This window comes from Haliotis cracherodii, unplaced genomic scaffold (genome assembly GCF_022045235.1).
Source record: "Haliotis cracherodii isolate W230 unplaced genomic scaffold, xgHalCrac1.p SCAF_7, whole genome shotgun sequence".
In the NCBI taxonomy this organism is placed as follows: Eukaryota; Metazoa; Mollusca; class Gastropoda; order Lepetellida; family Haliotidae; genus Haliotis; species Haliotis cracherodii.
The window spans coordinates 10,096,303-10,116,347 of NW_027266330.1; the positions used below are offsets into that span (position 1 = coordinate 10,096,303).

Sequence of the window (20,045 nt, forward strand, 5' to 3'; positions counted from 1 at the left end):
TGAAAAAATTGGATTAAAGTTTATGAATCTCTTACAAGTGATTTGTAACAAGACAATATTTATATCTGTAAAAAGAGTAGAGAAATACTCTAAAATGTCAACATCTAGATACTGATAAAGTCTACATGACATTCAATAGATATGTGCCACTGTCATGTAGCTGGAATATTGCTGAGTGCAGTGAAAAACAAGAAACCACGACACACAATAGATATGTGATGGGCATGCTGGCTTTTAGAACCAGTGGACCTTAAGTTTTACAAATGTGGATTCAAATAAAAGATAAAACTTCAAAAACCTTCCATATAGAAGTGACGTCACTCCATAACATGACCATCAATGATGTTCAAAGTGGACAACAAACTTATGGACAGCAACTTCTTTTTTCTACTGTGATAGATGTTATCCATAACTTTGTTGTTCACTTTGTCATCCGTCAACTTCTACACAAAGCCTATCAAACATTTCATCAACAATGTTTATCAACATATTACTTTTTCCACCTGTATTCCACTGACCAACTGATCTCCAGTTTACCTGACTCTGGTGACATGCCCAGGTTACCACTGTTACACCTCACCTCTCCTCTCCTCTCCCATAATTAATCAGCCAAAAAATCCAACATTTGTGAAGGTGATTTAAAAAGGTGAAAATATGAAATAGGATTAAAAAACACTGATTTGTCATTAATGTGATACAACAACGAAAACATATCATATCAACACCATATCATATTGATATGTCAATGAGAAACTTAAATATGACTTAATCTTCAATAACATTTGTTTTCAAATAGCACACAATCACATTTTTGGCACGAAGAAGCACATTCTCATTCTCAGATACTCTACTTTTGTCCCACCCATCACCTAAAATTGACTCAGCCCCAATATATTTCTTTTTTCTTCTGTGTTGATCTGCAAAACATTATTCCTTAGAATTAAGTCTGCAAAGAATTTCTACAAAATACAAAATATATATACGTAAGTTGACCTTAGTTTAACATACAATTTCAAGGAAAAGCGAGTGAGTATGGTTTTACGCCGTTTTTAGCAATATTCCAGCAATATCATGGCGGGGGACACCAGAAATGGGCTTCACACATTGTACCCATGTCGGAAATCGAACCTAGGTCTTCGGCGTGACGAGCGAACGCTTTAACCACTAGCCTACCCGACCGCCCCATTTCAAGGTATAATAATCATAAACCTGAATTCGGAATTCATAAAATCGTACACTGTATTGGTACACTTTGGACAAACAGTACACGCAAACATAATATTCTCCACATGATCCAAACAGGGTCTCATCATATATTGCGATATCGTGGGTATCGACAAGTTTTTTAATGTTGATATTGTACCTACACAAAAACATGCCTTTCCCACCAAAATAAATAACTGACTGCCACAGAAACGTTTACATTAATAATAAACAAAACAAAATTCTGTTAACCATCTTAAAACAAATCAATGCCTTACTATTGTGTCCTCATTAACCATTATTCCAGCAATACCTTCTAGCAGTCACCAATGCTGTAAAGCGCGTTGTCATTATTACATGTGTGTTGCATATGGATTGTTATCAACTTGCTTGTCTTGAACCATGTAGATGGTTGGGTACTAGGAGTCTGTAGCCGCCCTGGGGAAGGTGTTGATGGCTTCCTCTAGACACTTCTTGGTTTGTGGGAAGCGCCGGTTGGCAGACTTGAGCTGGAGCTGTACGGTGATGCTGGCCAGAACGTCACGGCTTCTCTGTCGCATGATGTGTTCCGCGTGCAAGGCTCCGTTTTTCTTCAACTGGCGCCGGGACGGTCGAATAAGCTTGTGGTCCTGGATAGGAAAACAACAATAGTTATTATATTTTTATCCAATGCTGCAGTTGGCAATATTCCTGCTATATGATGGCAGTCTGTAAACAATCAAGTCTGGACCAGATAAACTAGTGATTGACATCATGAGCATCGATCTATTCCATTAGGATACGATGACATGCATCAACCAAGTCAGCGAGCATCACCACCCAATCTTATTAGTCGCCTTACAACAAGCATGGGTTGCTGAAGATCAATTCTAACCTGGATCTTCACCGGGGAAAATGATACACACTCACCTCTAATGGTACTCACAACACAAAACAAAGCAGACATTAATTTTTTACCAAAAATGCAATACAAATGTGAAGAAAAAAATAAAAACAATTTTTACCAAAAATAGCACAAGCTAAACAGTAGTTTTCAAACACAGTTTTAGGGTTTTAAGCAAAAAAGACCAACTAAAAAGTCCCTATTTTGAAATAAATGTAATTTGAACCATAACATAGTTCCTTTATGGCCTAATAAAACGTAGTAAGTGTTAGTAATTTAGCAGTGTCCTGTGGTAATTGAACACTGCTTCTGTCATATTTGAATCTAGAGACACCATTCCTATCAGATACAGACCCTTGACCCTCACGCTTCAGACACTGTAAACAATAAGCTTACCCGCATTTGTTCCTTGATGAGCTGCTGTGTAACCTCATTATGCTGTTCCCAGTCCTCTCCGTCTTTCTCGACACTCGACCGGACATCCAGCTCCAGGGCCTGCGCAAAGGTCAAGGCTAGAGTGTCACCATCAAGGTCAACTCACACACAGTGGTCATAGGTGGCGCATAAGATCAAGAAGGTGATGAAACACACAGAGGTCATGGTTAATGAGACAACATTATGGAAAATAATAATAAACAAATAATCACCGAAGACCCGACCCCTGATGTGGCCTGTCAAGACCAAGGCTGCCGACCTCAGGTCCGGTCAGACCACCGAAGAGGTCGGGTCTTCAGATGAGTGAGTGAATACGGTTTTATGCCGCTTTAACAAATATTCCAGCAATATCACGCCGGGTGACACCAGAAATGGGCTTCACACATTGTACCTATTTCAGGAATCGAACCAGGGTCTTTGGCGTGATGAGCGCATGCTTACTCACTAGGCTACCCGACCGTGCCAGGGGTCTTCAGGTCATTGTTTTCGCATTTTGACAGATTTATCATTCGTTTTGTAATACCGAAATTCACTTTAAACTTTATGAAGCCTTAAAACCATTATCTGTTTCATTACAACAAAGATGTTTATATATCAATGTATGTCTTTGATTACAGCAAATTAACTGCGAACCATGAAATGTTCGTACCAGACGCCATCTTGTTTTCTTGCAGACGAGTCAAAATTCACATGACAGGGCAATACTGATCATGTGATCAGTCAATATTTGAGGTCAGTGTCAGTCACATGATTTGGGGTCTACATTGAATGGTATTGTTTCATCACAAGGTACGGATCATAGACAGGTCAATACTGAGGTGAGGTAAAACGGGGTTTGGAGTCCTGATCACAATCATTGCACTTGTACAGTGATGTGTGTGCCTCTAAAATGGATACTCATCTCAGATACATCATACTGAATCCATGCCAAAAAGTACTTGTTTTATTCTCGGAATACCGTGCACCAGGCAGGGTAACAACAAGAACCATCATTTAACACCTTTCAGAATGACACAGCCGGAGATATAACCACCAATCTTACGCTCTTCAGCCAGATGCTCTAGCCACCAGAACAGGTCAGTAGTGATCATGTGTCACCTCAATATTCGAGGTCAGTGTCAGTCACGTGATTTGACCAATAGCTATTTTCGTCAATTTTCTATTGTTAGGTCAGCAGTGAAATTAATAGTTTCATCATGTGATATGGATTAACCAATGAAATTCAAAAATTCTTAGTAGAGGTACATAACGTAACAAATAAAGTAGCCAGCACACGCAAGTCAAGGTAACAGGCATGTTTACACAGAGGTCAAGGTCAGCAGTATGTAGGTCAAGGATATTCATTGTTTGACAGGCATTTCTTAGAAGCTGACGGATGACAAAGTACACACAACTTATGGATAACAACTTCTTTATTTTTATGCAGTGGTGACATTTCGGTACAGGTCCTTATATGTTACTTGACAACGATATAAGGATATACCGGTAAAGGCTCTTATATGCTGCTTCACAGTGGTATAAGGATCTGTACCGAAACGTCACCATTACAGTAAAATAAAAATGTGGCTATCCAAAAATTATGTCTTCTTGGTCAAGGACATGGCTACACATTGAATTTTTAAACTTTTAATTTAGCTACAGTTACTACAAGAAAACTATTTGCATCTCCACAAGATTGGACTCACCTCCTCTAATGGGGTCAGATGCCGAGGTATTTCTTCATCCAGGTGAAATTTGGCACACAATGCAATTGTTTCAAATACCAGCTGACGGAGGTAGAGGTGTGCACTGATAACTGCCTGTTGAAAACACAAGTCACATGCACATATTCACACTGACTCGATACTGTGTCATGATGACCTCATTACATAATTAATTAACCAGTCATGAAGAAGGTGAGCAATGGCAGTAATGGCTGATGAAAATTCCAAAACACCTTGAACTCTACGAAGGTACAGTTTCAATGATGACTTATTTCATCAATCACCACAATAAGTTGTTTCATTATATTTTCATGAACCAATTCAATATTTAAACATTGGCAACCAAAACGTGATTTTCTGAAGAAATAGTGAGTGAGTTGAGTTTAACGATGCTTTTAACAGTATTCCAGTTATATTAAGGCATTTCAGCCTAATTTTGGAGGAAAGCCCAAAGTGATGCAGGTTTTAGACGTTTACCACTTTAGTGAAACCCACGAGCGTCCAGGGACCCAACTCTGCACAGAGAATTGCGGCGCCTTAGACAACTGGGCCACCCGTGCACCCTCTGAGGAAAAAGGTTTGGCCCATCTCCAATTTGTTGTGTAATTGAGTAAGTGTTCATTTTAGGATCATTGAAGGATTCAGCTATCAAGTATTTCTGTTCTGATGTGTGTTTGTTGCTGAACGCCACTCAGCAGTATTCTAGCTATATGATGGCATATATGACCATAAATATTCAAGTCTGTACCAGACAATCCAGTGACTGATATTATGAGCAATGATTCAAGTTTTATGATGTAATAATGTTTTATCATGTAATAATGAAGAATCTACACTCTCATCTTGCCCATAACCATTTTATTATGATAAAATCACAACTAGCATGACTTGCGTTTTTGTCCATGACTTTCTGTATAAACTCCAGTACTTCAGGTGGCGTCGAGTCGCTGAGTCGGTTCCGGGCTGATCGGAATGTGGACATGTTCTCTAGGTAGAACTCACATTTGCTCTGGAAGTGACGAAGAGTGGAGAAATCATTGGAGAAAAATATCTGATATTAATGATTTTTGTATATATGTATGTTTGGAGCAGAAATATTATGCAATGTTCCAGCCTGTAAGAAAATGAGTCTGGACCAGACAATCCAGTGACTAATATTATGAGCAATGACCCATGACATCCGATGCATCAGCCAAGTCGTCGAGCCCGACATCCAGGTTCATGAAGTCACCTCTTACAACTGGCAGGGGTTGCTGAGGGCCAGTTGTAACCCGGGTCCCAGCGAGGAGAGAGTGACGAACACGGAGATGCCAAAGATGCAGCTGTAGTATACCCACGTAGGAAGTGATACAGAGCATACTTGTAATGATACGTTGGGCACACTCAGAAGTAATTTGTACCTCGTGATGATATGTGTCAAATGAAGACACTGATGACTGTTCTTTCACAAAAGTAATCCCCACAAAAGTGTAAAAATAACATACGATCCCACTTTACGCACAGTATATTTATAGAAAAAAAATGGGAATTCAAATCTGAATAGGATATTATTAGTATCAAATATTGCAACTGCCGATTATCTAGTCATGGCACACTGATGCAATATTATCAAGAAATGTTACCTCTTGTATCATTTTGTTGTTGTGTTTCTATCTTGTTACCCTTTTAACATCCACCATGGATCAGAGTTTTATCATGTATATGAGTTCTACCAGGATCTGAGTTCTTCCAGGACCTGAGTCCTCAGGATCTGAGTTCTACCAGGACCTGAGTTCTACCAGGATCCACGTTTGACCAGGATCTGAGTTCTACCAGGATCTTAGTTCGACCAGGATCTGTGTTCTACCAGGATCTGAATTATATCAGTATCTGAGTTCTACCAGGATCTGAGTTCTTCCAGGATCCAATTGTGACCAGGATCTGAGATCTATCAGGACCTGAGTTCCATCAGGATCTGAGTTCTACCAGGATCTGAGTTCTATCAGGATCCAAGTTTGACCAGGATCTGAGATCTATCAGGACCTGAGTTCCATCAGGATCTGAGTTCTACCAGGACCTTAGTTCTACCAGGGATCCGAGTTCTACCAGGACCTTACTTCTACCAGGAATCCGAGTTCTACCAGGACCTTACTTCTACCAGGAATCTGAGTTCTACAAAGATCTGAGTCTTGCAGTAAAACTCAGTCTTTCCATGAAGACAACTTATGTCTCACCTTGATGTAGTTTTTAAGGAGTTTGTTTTGCGTTTCTGTCTGTGGCTTGAGCCTCTTGAGTTGTTGGACAATGAGGACATGCTTGGCCAAGAAGTCAGCAAGGTCCCCCTGGAACATGAACAGGAACAGGAAGTTTAGAATGTTGGGCAAGGAGGACATGCTTGGACAGGAAGTCAGCAAGGTCCCCCTGGAACAGGAACAGGAAGTTTAGACTGTTGGACAAGGAGGACATGCTTGGACAGGAAGTCAGCAAGGTCCCCCTGGAACAGGAACAGGAAGTTTAGACTGTTGGACAAGGAGGACATGCTTGGACAGGAAGTCAGCAAGGTCCCCCTGGAACAGGAACAGGAACAGGAAGTTTAGACTGTTGGACAAGGAGGACATGCTTGGACAGGAAGTCAGCAAGGTCTTGACTACCATTAGCCACACACATGCATCCATTTCGCAAAATAAGTGCAATTATCTTGAAAGCAATCTTAAACCCCATTTCACTTTACCACACCAATATTCAAAGAGGTAAAGTACAGGAAACTAAACCTCAAGTCAACACTGACGACATTTTACATTCATACTTTTACCTTCACATTCTTAGCATAGTTTGGTATGCATTGATTTACAGATGAAACAACACAACATTTAACTGAGAGAAGACAAAATTATGTAAATAAGATTTAAGTGTAAATATATGCTTTAGAAATGGAAGGGGAGGTAATTCTTTGGTTTGTCATCTTTCTAACAATTTTGGCATAATTATTTCAAGCACAAAAAATCAGCTTTGATTGTATACTTCTCAATAATCCAAGAATGACACTGGAAAAAGTGGGATGCACGTTTCCAAATGTATGAATATTATTTATAGTATCATTATAATTATTATCATAGTTTCAAAACGCATTCACTCCAACCTGTGCCTTGGCCAGTGTCTTCATGTTGCTCTTCGGAAGCCCAGATCCGGACCCTGACGACCCCCGACTGTTATCTTCCAGGGAGTCCACTATCTCCTGGTACTACAACACAATAATAACATACATATAACTACACCCCTAACTGTTATCTTCCAGGGAGTCCACTATCTCCTGGTACTACAACACAATGATAACATACATATAACTACACCCCTAACTGTTATCTTCCAGGGAGTCCACTATCTCCTGGTACTACAACACAATGATAACATACATATAACTACACCCCTAACTGTTATCTTCCAGGGAGTCCACTATCTCCTGGTACTACAACACAATGATAACATACATATAACTACACCAACTGTTATCTTCCAGGGAGTCCACTATCTTCTGGTACTACAACACAATGATAACATGCATATAACTACACCCCTAACTGTTATCTTCCAGGGAGTCCACTATCTCCTGGTACTACAACACAATGATAACATACATATAACTACACCCCTAACTGTTATCTTCCAGGGAGTCCACTATCTCCTGGTACTACAACACAATGATAACATACATATAACTACACCCCTAACTGTTATCTTCCAGGGAGTCCACTATCTCCTGGTACTACAACACAATGATAACATACATATAACTACACCCCTAACTGTTATCTTCCAGGGAGTCCACTATCTCCTGGTACTACAACACAATGATAACATACTTATAACTACACCAACTGTTATCTTCCAGGGAGTCCACTATCTTCTGGTACTACAACACATATTTGGAGGTTCTTAAAGATATAGTATAGTAAATACTACAGTAAATATTATCTTAGCCTGACAAACACTGACCTCTGGGAGATGCTTTTTGACCTTGATCTCAGTCTTCTGGAAGCTGACGTTGATGTTGTTTAGCTGGGGCATTAGTTCTGAACTCGGGTCATCTACTGTAGCAAGCTCCATCTGGGAGATCTGCCGCTCAATGATCTGCTCCCGACACGACGGACAGGCTCGCAGGTACAGGCTCAATTCAGGCTCCACCTCTGGACACTGGGGGATGTAGTGGGCATTAGTTCACAGGAAAACATTACAATAATCAGGGTCAAAATAACTGCCAACTTATATTTCACCTGGTTTGTCACGGGGTCATGTTAAAAAAACTTTACATGTTATCATCCAAGTCAACAAAACAGAATTCAAGCTGCTGGGTCTAAAGGTGAATTTTGTTTGTTTGTTAATTTGTTGTTTAACATCACATACATCACATCCTGCTGGGTCTATTGGTGAGTATACATCACATCCTGCTGGGTCTATTGGTGAGTATACATCTCATCCTGCTGGGTCTATTGGTAAGTATACAAATACAAATAGTATTAGATATGGAAGCTATTTCTCAATATCGGCCTGTGAGAACCCTCAACCCATCCCCCCCTGGTTCTACGGCTGGTCTTACCCCGATGATCTTGATGATGGCGAGTCTGGGGTCGGTGGCCCTCGCCTCACCCGGCTCCACATCCGGGTAGTACACCAACAGGTCCTTGGCCGAGCAGCCCTTACACAGCGCCAGCCCGCACAAACGACAGAAGAGCTTCTTACGCAGGAACCCAAACGTGCTGCGACACATGTGACAGCAGTCACTCATGTTCTCTTGCTGGGGACAAAATACAAGACATCAAGCGTCAAGGCATATATTTGACACTTGTTCTTTCAAGATATCAAAGCGTTACAATTCTCAGTTGTAGCAGGATCATGTTGTGTACATGGGGTTTTATGCATGGTGTTATATAAAACCAAACGAGGGACACATAAAAACTCATGTTACCCCAATGATCCTACAACAAATTTATCTTACCGACACGTTTTAATATGACATTGTAAAAGAATTAAAGCAAATTCAAAATTGATAGAAAACAGCTGTTTGATTGAGCTGAGGTTAGCTTGCCCTATGTTCGTTGACTTCCATCGACTCGGAAAAAGCATGCGTCTTTTTACAGAAAAGGGGGGTATAGGGATTTATTCTGTCTCTAAGAAATCCACATGCAGCCTGACTTGCTTGTGTCAGGGTATACAAGAGATTTATTTCCCGTTGAGAAATTTATTTCCCTCCAAGGCAGGATACATGGTATTTTATCAAGATCACGTGAACCAATCAGATGTAATCATTCCGACATGGAATTATGATAATACTCTTTATCAAGCTTCAGGGCATACATTTGCCACTCTGACTTGTTCTCCCAAGAAAGGGTTTCCTTCCCAAGTGTGACACAACATGAATCTTGCAATCTGCAACCTAACCCCAAATGTAGTGACATTTATATTTTGGTGAAAGTCTTTGGGAATGCCCAAAAATTGAATTGTGAAAAGGTTTATGACTGACTTATCATATCCAAGATGAATTTACATTTTGTTTCTTCAAATTAGTTCGAGATTGCAAGATATTTAAAATGGTACAGCTCAGCTTCAGTAGCAGAGCGATCAAAGATGTGTCATTTGATTGTGACATCACAATGGTCTTCAAAGCATTGTGGGGCAATCTGATTGTAGCGACACGTCAAGGAAACATCACTTAATCTCACCCAAGCGGTATCTCCTGTGGAAGTCAGATTTGGAGGACAAATAATGATCATGTTCAAAGTTCATAATGCCTACAGACACATCAAAGACATCATAACGAGCACCCTCACAAATTTAAGAGTGCCAATGAAAATATTTTTCACCATGTTTGCAACAGGTGATTCTCAAGTCACCATGACAACTAGCAGTTGCAATTGTCAGTATGCCCCTTTCCATTTCATTTAAATTGGAAATACTCTTTCAACTTCTGAATCTCTGGAAGTGTTTGAAACTTTTATAAACCCTAACAAGACAGTCGGGCAGGTAACCCATAAATATCTGCCCATCTTCAATGTTACCTCCCTGCATTCAGACATAAATATCTGCTCATCTTCAATGTTACCTCCCTGCATTCAGACATAAATATCTGTTACCTCCCTGCATTCAGACATAAATATCTGTTACCTCCCTGCATTCAGACATAAATATCTGTTACCTCCCTGCATTCAGACATAAATATCGGCCCATCTTCAATGTTACCTCCCTGCATTCAGACATAAATATCTGCTCATCTTCAATGTTACCTGCCTGCATTCAGACATAAATATCGGCCCATCTTCAATGTTACCTCCCTGCATTCAGACATAAATATCGGCTCATCTTCAATGTTACCTCCCTGCATTCAGACATAAATATCGGCCCATCTTCAATGTTACCTCCCTGCATTCAGACATAAATATCGGCTCATCTTCAATGTTACCTCCCTGCATTCAGACATAAATATCTGCCCATCTTCAATGTTACCTCCCTGCATTCAGACATAAATATCTGCTCATCTTCAATGTTACCTCCCTGCATTCAGACATAAATATCGGCTCATCTTCAATGTTACCTCCCTGCATTCAGACATAAATATCGGCCCATCTTCAATGTTACCTCCCTGCATTCAGACATAAATATCGGCCCATCTTCAATGTTACCTGCCTGCATTCAGACATAAATATCGGCCCATCTTCAATGTTACCTCCCTGCATTCAGACATAAATATCGGCCCATCTTCAATGTTACCTGCCTGCATTCAGACATAAATATCGGCCCATCTTCAATGTTACCTCCCTGCATTCAGACATAAATATCGGCTCATCTTCAATGTTACCTCCCTGCATTCAGACATAAATATCGGCCCATCTTCAATGTTACCTCCCTGCATTCAGACATAAATATCGGCCCATCTTCAATGTTACCTCCCTGCATTCAGACATAAATATCTGCTCATCTTCAATGTTACCTCCCTGCATTCAGACATAAATATCGGCTCATCTTCAATGTTACCTCCCTGCATTCAGACATAAATATCGGCTCATCTTCAATGTTACCTCCCTGCATTCAGACATAAATATCGGCCCATCTTCAATGTTACCTCCCTGCATTCAGACATAAATATCGGCCCATCTTCAATGTTACCTCCCTGCATTCAGACATAAATATCGGCCCATCTTCAATGTTACCTCCCTGCATTCAGACATAAATATCGGCCCATCTTCAATGTTACCTCCCTGCATTCAGACATAAATATCGGCCCATCTTCAATGTTACCTCCCTGCATTCAGACATAAATATCGGCCCATCTTCAATGTTACCTCCCTGCATTCAGACATAAATATCGGCCCATCTTCAATGTTACCTCCCTGCATTCAGACATAAATATCTGCTCATCTTCAATGTTACCTCCCTGCATTCAGACATAAATATCGGCCCATCTTCAATGTTACCTGCCTGCATTCAGACATAAATATCGGCCCATCTTCAATGTTACCTCGCTGCATTCAGACATAAATATGGAACAATCACATAAACCAAGAGACAAATCATGACTTGATTCAGTTGAAATAATGCAAACAATTACTTGAAAATCTATGAGATGTTATGACAACACTGAATATGTAAGACAGGTGGGCAGGTGGAGGAAAATTTTAACAAACCTGTAGAGGTTATGAATTCTCTGATGAAATCCTTATTGCATTTTCCTGGCTCAAGAAAATCTACATGACATAGTTGTAACCATTTTCCTTAATAAAAATGTTACCACACAAAAACTTCGTTCTGTATGATATACGACCACCCTTACGGTGCCTCACACTCCACGGCGCGTCACGCCAAGGGAAGCAACTCTCACCCAAATCACTTTCCATATGTCTAATGCTGACGGAATGTGGGGAGGTGGGTGGCCGTGCCCCAAGGAGGATTTCATCAGAGAATTCAGAGGATCTGAGGAGTGCTGTGCAATACGAGTATTATCGAGTAATATGGACGGATAATTTATCGACCGTTGAAGATAGAATCCGGACCGTTACTGAGCAGTTGTATAACCGGTCCGGGCGATCTAAAACCTCAAAGGCTCAATCGGCTAGAGATTAGAACTTTGCCCAGTTCGGAGAACTGACTGACCAAACCGAGCATGCTCGCTTGAGTGTTTGTCGAGTTGGTAATGTTTGATGAACGTGCTCGGCTGGCTCCAAATAGCCGCAGAGCAGATCTCCTCAATGGGCAGAGCAGCGGCGTACGCTTGTGACGTAGCCACTGCTCTAACAGAATGAGCCTTCAACCTGGTAGGGGGGTCCCTGCCTTGAAGGGTGTACGAAGTACACAGATAGTAGACACTGTCAATAGATAGTTTGTTTGCTCGCAGGTGAGCCAGCCTTCCTACCGCCATAACAGCAAAATAGTTGGTTATCCTTGGGGCACTTATTGCATTTTCCTCATCATCAAAAGGTATTTTTGTTACCAAAAGAATGATTTCTAAGTGACCAGGTACCAGCTGCCTACTTTAACTGTCTCATTATTCTAATCTTATCACTGGCGCCCTAACACATGGACTTTGAAAACCTGAACATTTCTCAAACAGTTTCAGCTTAAATATTATTAATTGGGAGTGTTTATAAGGTATGGGGCACTTTACAGGTCAAACACATATAACCCCCAAAATATCCAGGCGATCAATTTAAATTGGTATATGTACAACAAAAAGGTCTGGCACAAATATATGTTGAGAAATCCTCCATTAAGCATCACACTAAACCTACCATCCACATGCTTGCCTTCTGCCATTCTGGAATCAACACCATGTTCCTCAGCTCGTGCAATGTCCGCTTGACCTCTGATGACCCCATTGACCCCTTGAACCCTTCGATGAGCCGTTTGCACTCCTTTTCAATGTCCAACTTGTCTCTCCGTGATGACGACATATGACCTCTCACTGACGATGAATTCTTATACTTACACATTCTGAGTGATCGGAACTCCACCGTCAGACTCACCATCCTTCCCTCCGTCTCCTGGCCCTCAGCATAGCAGGTTTGACACACCTGGCAAATATACACCATTACATCCAGGTTAGAGTGAGTGAGTGAGTTTGGTTTTACGCCGCTTTTAGCAATATTCCAGCAATATCACAGCAGGGGACACCAGAAATGGGCTTCAAACATTGTACCTATGTCAGGAATCGAACCCGGGTCTTCGGTGTGACCAGCAAACGCTTTAACCACCAGGCTACCCTACTGCCCCTCCAGGTTAGAATTGGTAAAAGGCGACTATGAGGATCAGGTGGTTAGGTTCACTAACTTGGTTAATGAACGTCATTGTATCCCAATTGCGTAGATTGATGCTCATGATGTCAATCACTGGATTGTCTGGTCATATCATGTTGTCATATAACTGGAATATTGCTGCATGTGACATTTTCCAGCTATATGACGGTAGTAAATAATCAGGTCTGAACCGGACAATGCAGTGATTGACATTATCACATAATTCAATGCTGTCCAGGTACAATGACACACAATCAACCATATCACCAAGCCTGACAACCCCATCCAATTGGATGCCTCTTTCTTGTCACAGTTTGTGTTTGGAGTCAAATAAATCCACAGTTAATGTACACAGACACTTTGAACAGGTTTTTTAAAACAAATTTGAAATAAATGCCTCATATTTTAATGAGCGGTAGGGTAGCCTAGAGGTTAAAGCGTTCACTCGTCACGCCAAAACCCCAGGTTCGATTCCCCACATGTGTGAAGCATATTTCTGGTGTACCCAGCCATGGTATTGCTGGAATATTGCTAAAAGCGGCTTAAAACCATACTCACTCGCTCATATTTCAACTATCTGTATGAAAAACGAATATGGCAAATCTGTAGCCTCTGACTAATCTGGATACATGTCAAAATCAGATCATATTTAGAGGCCCGGATTTCACTACATTCATTCTTCATCGACTGAAACCAATCCAGACTTCTGCACTTTCATGTGTTGTTTCACAAATTGAAATGATCTTTTAAAAGTAAATAAAGTGGCTGCTAACTGAGCATAGCCACATCTGCTGTTACTGTACCAGACAATGTCATTATTGGATTAGCAGTTTCTTGTTTTCAATGATAGTGAGTGAGTGAGTTGGGTTTAACACCGCTTTTAACAGTATTACAGTTATATCTCGGCGTGTCAGCTTAATGTGGGAGGAAAGCCACAAGTGATCGGCACAGGTGTCTCAGTCGTCTAAGGCGCCGCGATTTGCTGTGCAGAGTTGCGTCCCTTGGGCACGCCAGAAACCTATGATTGTGGGTTCGAATCCTGATTCGCCCCAATTATGTTTCTAGGTTTGTCAGCACCATACCCGTGCTCATGGGTTTCACAGAAGTGGTAAACGTCTAAAACCTCCATCACTTCGGGCTTTCCTCCCATATTAAGCAGACACGCTGCAATATAACTGGAATACTGTTAAAAGCGGCGTTAATAACCCAACTCAACACATAAGAAACTGTGTCATAATTTATACTCAAAGAAGTTCAGTTCCATATTTACCTTATATGATCGGCCATCTGGGTCAGGGTTGGCCAGTTTATTCAACTTACGATGGAACTTCAGACAGTTGGCACAAAAAATATTTCCACATCTGCAAGATGAAGACATCATATTTCAAAATGTGGACACAAGTCAAGCTAACATGAAGCGACTCACTTGGTAATAATTTATTTGGGCGAGTAAAGGTTGATTGTTACCAAAATTCTTGCATAAATTACCTGCTTCAACTTTCTAGATTCAGACACAGAATTGAGACATGCATTCTTCTAATGACTTACAGCAATATTCCAGCCATATGACAGTTATCATTAAATGATTGAGTCTTAACCCAACAATCCAGTATTACTATTGTGAGCAATGATTCATGCCATCAAGGTATGTATTCACACAATCGACCAAATCACAGATCACTCGATCAACTGAGCTGCCTCTTCCATCAAGCATAGGTTTCGGGAACCAGTTATAATCCGGTAATAATAGGAAAATGAAAGATGTTTAAAGACTGATATCTGCAGCGATAGAAAATGTTACCGATGGTGTAGGGAAGGGCTCCCTAAAGGACGTGATTTCCTAAAAACATTTCAATTGTTTTTTTTTACCTTCCAAAAATCAAAACATGACACTTTTTACTGATAACAACTTCTTTTATTCTTTTTCAACGACATTTAAAAGCTACTTTTTCCCTTCATTCACCTCATGACCAGGCAAGGAGCAGCTCTGAAATGTTGAAAAGAATAAAAGAAGTTGACATCCATAAAAAGTGTCATGTATTCATGTTCTCCCAACTTCTAAATGCTTATCAAAGACCCCTCCAAAATCAGCTGCACCTTCTGCAGTGATGGACTCTATCCAGCAGGATGGAGAAGGGCTTGCGGCAGCTTCTGTTGCTGCACACTGTCTTGCCATCCCACTGCTTCCAGTGGCGCCGGGTGATGTCTGCAGGAGAAGCACACTGTCAGGATGGCGCTAACCAAAGCATCTACATCATCAGAGTGTTCAACAGAGCTACGCATGAACTTTTATGTAAAATAGTGAGTGAGTATAGTTTTACGCCTCTTTTAGCAATATTCCAGCAATATCACGGCGGGGTAACCAGATATGGTCTTCAAAAATTTTAACTATGTGGGGAATCAAACCCAGGTCTTCGTCATCATTAACAACCACTTTAACCACAAGGCTACCCCACCGCCTCTTATGTAAAATTGAAATATGTCTCTAACTACATGTTTTCCTGGTGTTCATTCAATCACATTTTCATTCAATGTCATTATGTTGCCCTGAAAAGATTCTTCTCATAGATAATGACTCCACAAACAAAGGAAATGTTCTAAGTTCACATTTTCTACTTGCTCAATCTAATTAAAATCAGACCTTAGTTCTCCCAGAGAGATTGGTTTTAAGACTGTCATATATGTTGCAGACACCCCCTCCCTATAATAAACGACCAGTCCCTAAATATATTCAAATTTATACTTTCTTTTTAAAAAAAAGAACTGTGCTATAATGCTTGCTATACCTTGGATGCTATATTCCTGAACTGCTTGAGGTTCGGTAAGTCTGTCGATTCCATGCATATAAACAGCCAGTGACTTCTGATTGGATGATTCCGACATCTGCCTGTCAAAGGTCCCCATGGCTGCAAAGCTTTGATCTTGACCCCTTCTCCTGTCTCTAAATCCTGTAACAAAGAATATTAAATGAAAAGGCAACACATGGTAATTTAAGATGGACAAATAGGCATGAGCAGACTCGCATGAAAGGGTCCACATGAGGACAACCAATGTTTGCGGTTACCTAAATAGTGGTGTGCATTAACTCTTTGAAACAGATCATAAAGACCCAGAAAAAGATTCTGATGGTTGGTTGGTTGGTTTGTTGTTTAACGTCGCACTCGGCAATATTCCAGCTATATGATGGCGGTCAGTACATAATCAAGTCTGGACCAGACAATCCAGTGATTGATATCATGAGCATCGATCCACGTAATTGGGATCGATGACATGCATCAACCAAGACAGCGAGGCTGACCATCCGATCTCGTTAGTCGCCTTTTACGACAAGCATAGTCTCCTTTTGCAGCATGGGTTGCTGAAGACCTATTCTACCCCGGATCTTCACGGGTCAGATTCTGTATTTGAATAGTGTTGTGGAAAAAGTAATATTATACATTCTCTCTACAGATTACATGCATGCATGAATGCACACATGCCTTCAACAAGCATCTTAATGGCATAAAAAAAACTATACCCGCGTACTGTGTATTAGAGCCCGTAAGAAGTATTTTTGATTACATGGCTCATAACAATCTCAATACACTAAAATTAAGTCTTACAATTGAGAAAAATTATTTCTGTTCAAATTGGAAAGTCAAATGACATCTCGTCAATTAAAGTGAGACGAGTCAATCTGGCACCGTCACCTGATTTCGAGCCCCTCCATGACAGTCAAGTTAAGAATAGATGCACAACATGATAAGTCTCATGACATTATACACAGAAGTTTACAATCAGCAACTGATACATCATTCGTGCACACGATTGTTGTGATGCAAAAGATCAAGTTTGATTAAAATTGACATCAGTCGAAAAGTAAGTATTGAGATATAACTTATTGAATATCTTATCTCGTGTAGCTTAATTTGTAACATAACTTCAGCGACAAGTGGAAAACATTTTGATGTCTTCAGTGAACTTTGAAGTGTCTACCTTGATTATGTCATTAAGGTCATGGTTACTTAATGTTTAGGGGCTCGAAGAGGTGAGGCTTGAAAACATGTTACTTGAGGATAACGGATCACACAGAGCTGTGAGAGATGTTACAAGACTCACAACAAAAGAAAGAATGGCATCACATACCAATGCCATGGCTATATATATTGTCATATTCTAATATTCTATACACAACTTTGGTGAAAACAGTCTTATTAAATCTTTTTTCTTATTGTAAAAGACACGTCAAGTGCTGTCATGACGACAGTGGCAAGTGCAGCTTTCCAGAGAGTTGTCCTGCCATCCAAGTCAGTACAAAGGCTGAGCAAGACAATCCTGTGATCACAATCAGGTGGTATGATGCCATTCAAGAAAAAGTATCAAATCCTAGACCATGCCCTTGAGATGGAGAAGAGACAATTTCTTGCCAATCAGAAACCATTGAACGATTATCACGATGATGTCACACATCCAGTTGTACTGTGAATAATGTGAACTTAAGATGTAAAGGAAAATGTTTATTTTTGTGTAAATTGTTGTTTGTGTTACAGTGAGTGAGTAAGTGTGGTTTTACGCCGCTTTTAGCAATATTCCAGCAAAATCACGTCGGAGGACACCAGAAATGGGCTTCACACATTGTACCCATGTTGGGAATCGAACCACGGTCTTCGGCGTGATGAGCGAACACTTTAACCACTGGGCTACCCGACTGGCCCTGTTTGTGTTACATGCATCCACAGGTCCCCTACAGTTTAGATGAGTACCCAACTTAAACCAACACGATGGAGAAGTCACCATCTGTGTCACACAGACACACAGGCATTAAGTAATTGCTGAAATACAAATTCAGGTTAGTAGACAAAAATATTTCAGGCACAGACTGATACAGTCTGCTGTAAAACCCATTTCTTTCATCTTTCACAATTTTATTCAAATCAACATTGCTATTACATCTTCTTCAAATCATCCTTATTAATTGAATAATGATATACATACTCATCAGAGAACTGATGTGTTTTTGATTTATCTCAACAACAGTTTTTTTGTACAAGATTAGTTTCGTCACTTCTTAAATGAAAGACACATTTTCATTAGTTGCAAACTTCATTCGTGTTTATGTTAAATAAATATTTGGTAAGTACAAATAAGTAAGTACCATGTATTAGGGCTGGGATGATACACTTACTGTGCCATCCGATAGGTAACACGATATCTTGCTTACGATATCGTATTACCATACCTGCATGTGCTCTTATCTGTTGCGCATAAGCCATCTTTTTCACAGACAGTATGGCCAAATACCTTGCAAACTGACGATTGGCTGTTGGCAGTGTCAAGCATTGCGTAAAGGATGAAAATATGTATGTTTTCACAACTCCTTTTCACTTGTAATAAGTTTTTGGTGTAACATATATTAAAGAATACATTTTAACATGTTTAAGGTAATAATTGAAACTTATTACTCAGTGTCCAATTGTGATTGATACTCGTATGAGAAGCAAAAAATCACGATTCACCTACGCATCCCACTTCAAGTAAGTATTAGTATTTCTTTTGCCGGATCCTTTGTAAACACAATTATAACTTAATAATCCAGTAAATATATCCAACCTGAGAAGGACAAGAGGATCATTCGGTAAAAGCTAAGTGGAGTTTGGGATTACCATTTTGTTGTAATACCGTGAAATGCAAGTAAAACATTAGAAACATATCGTTTGACCATCACATCAGATCACTATGTATTAAATATTTAAAATCTAAGATTTGAAGATACTTCTGCCACATAATTCAATCAGTAATAAATCAAATTTCCCAAATATTATTTGTTTTGTCTACGAATTAACCATGATTATTTCCTACAAGTTGTGAGTGTCTAAGAATTAGTCATGGATACGAATTAGTTTTGTTACGAATTCACCTCTATAGCTGCTATGGTAACCGTACCTCTGTTGTTTACAGTAGCGACAAGTTTTTATCAAAATCGTTTATAATGAATGCTTCAGCATAAAGACTCGGTTACTTAGGCTAGATTTGGGAGTGAAATCAAAACAAATTATTTCTCACATTACCGAAACAATCCAGATAGCCGTATCTTACAAACCACTTTATTCAGTTATTGGGTTTTTCCTTAGGAGACAAAATATTATAGTTATATTTCCAACCATCCTCACTGTAGGTAAAGTGTTTATTATCATCATATTATGTTATCGGCATCATGATCATGTGACGGCGCCCAAATGTCAGATTTGAAACTATCCAGCACACGGAACAACATACAAAAGATGTCAGTCACTGTTCGTTATCTGTCTGAACCTCTATATGCCATTGGCTGTGTGTCATGTCATAACAATGATCATTGGCACCGTTTCAGTGAAATCCTTACCTTTTATTTTGGAACCAAGTGTCTCTTGGGTTCAATTTTCCAGGGGAGGTAACTTGCTACAAACTGTTAGTGAATTGACCGCGAAATAATATTACGACTTTTAGTTTCCCCAGCACGTTGACATATGTAGTCGAAGAAAAACATTGAATTTGGAAACTGGGGCAATTCTCAGTATTCACAATATGAATTTATATTGTATA

General features: G+C 40.0%; 1 protein-coding gene across 1 annotated transcript; it reads right to left on the minus strand.

Annotated features, from left to right (window-relative positions):
- Positions 1-848: 848 nt before the first annotated feature.
- Positions 849-19,884, minus strand: LOC139447671 (uncharacterized). The gene is made up of 13 exons (XM_071229099.1): positions 19,846-19,884; positions 16,271-16,432; positions 15,582-15,690; positions 14,755-14,845; positions 12,981-13,262; positions 8,798-8,995; positions 8,197-8,394; positions 7,343-7,444; positions 6,438-6,545; positions 5,113-5,233; positions 4,207-4,316; positions 2,483-2,581; positions 849-1,832 (listed from the first exon to the last, which is right to left on the minus strand). The coding sequence occupies exons 2-13, from the start codon at positions 16,386-16,388 to the stop codon at positions 1,623-1,625; spliced, it is 1,746 nt and encodes a 581-aa protein (XP_071085200.1). The 5' UTR covers positions 16,389-16,432; positions 19,846-19,884; the 3' UTR covers positions 849-1,622.
- Between the last annotated feature and the right edge of the window lie 161 nt (positions 19,885-20,045).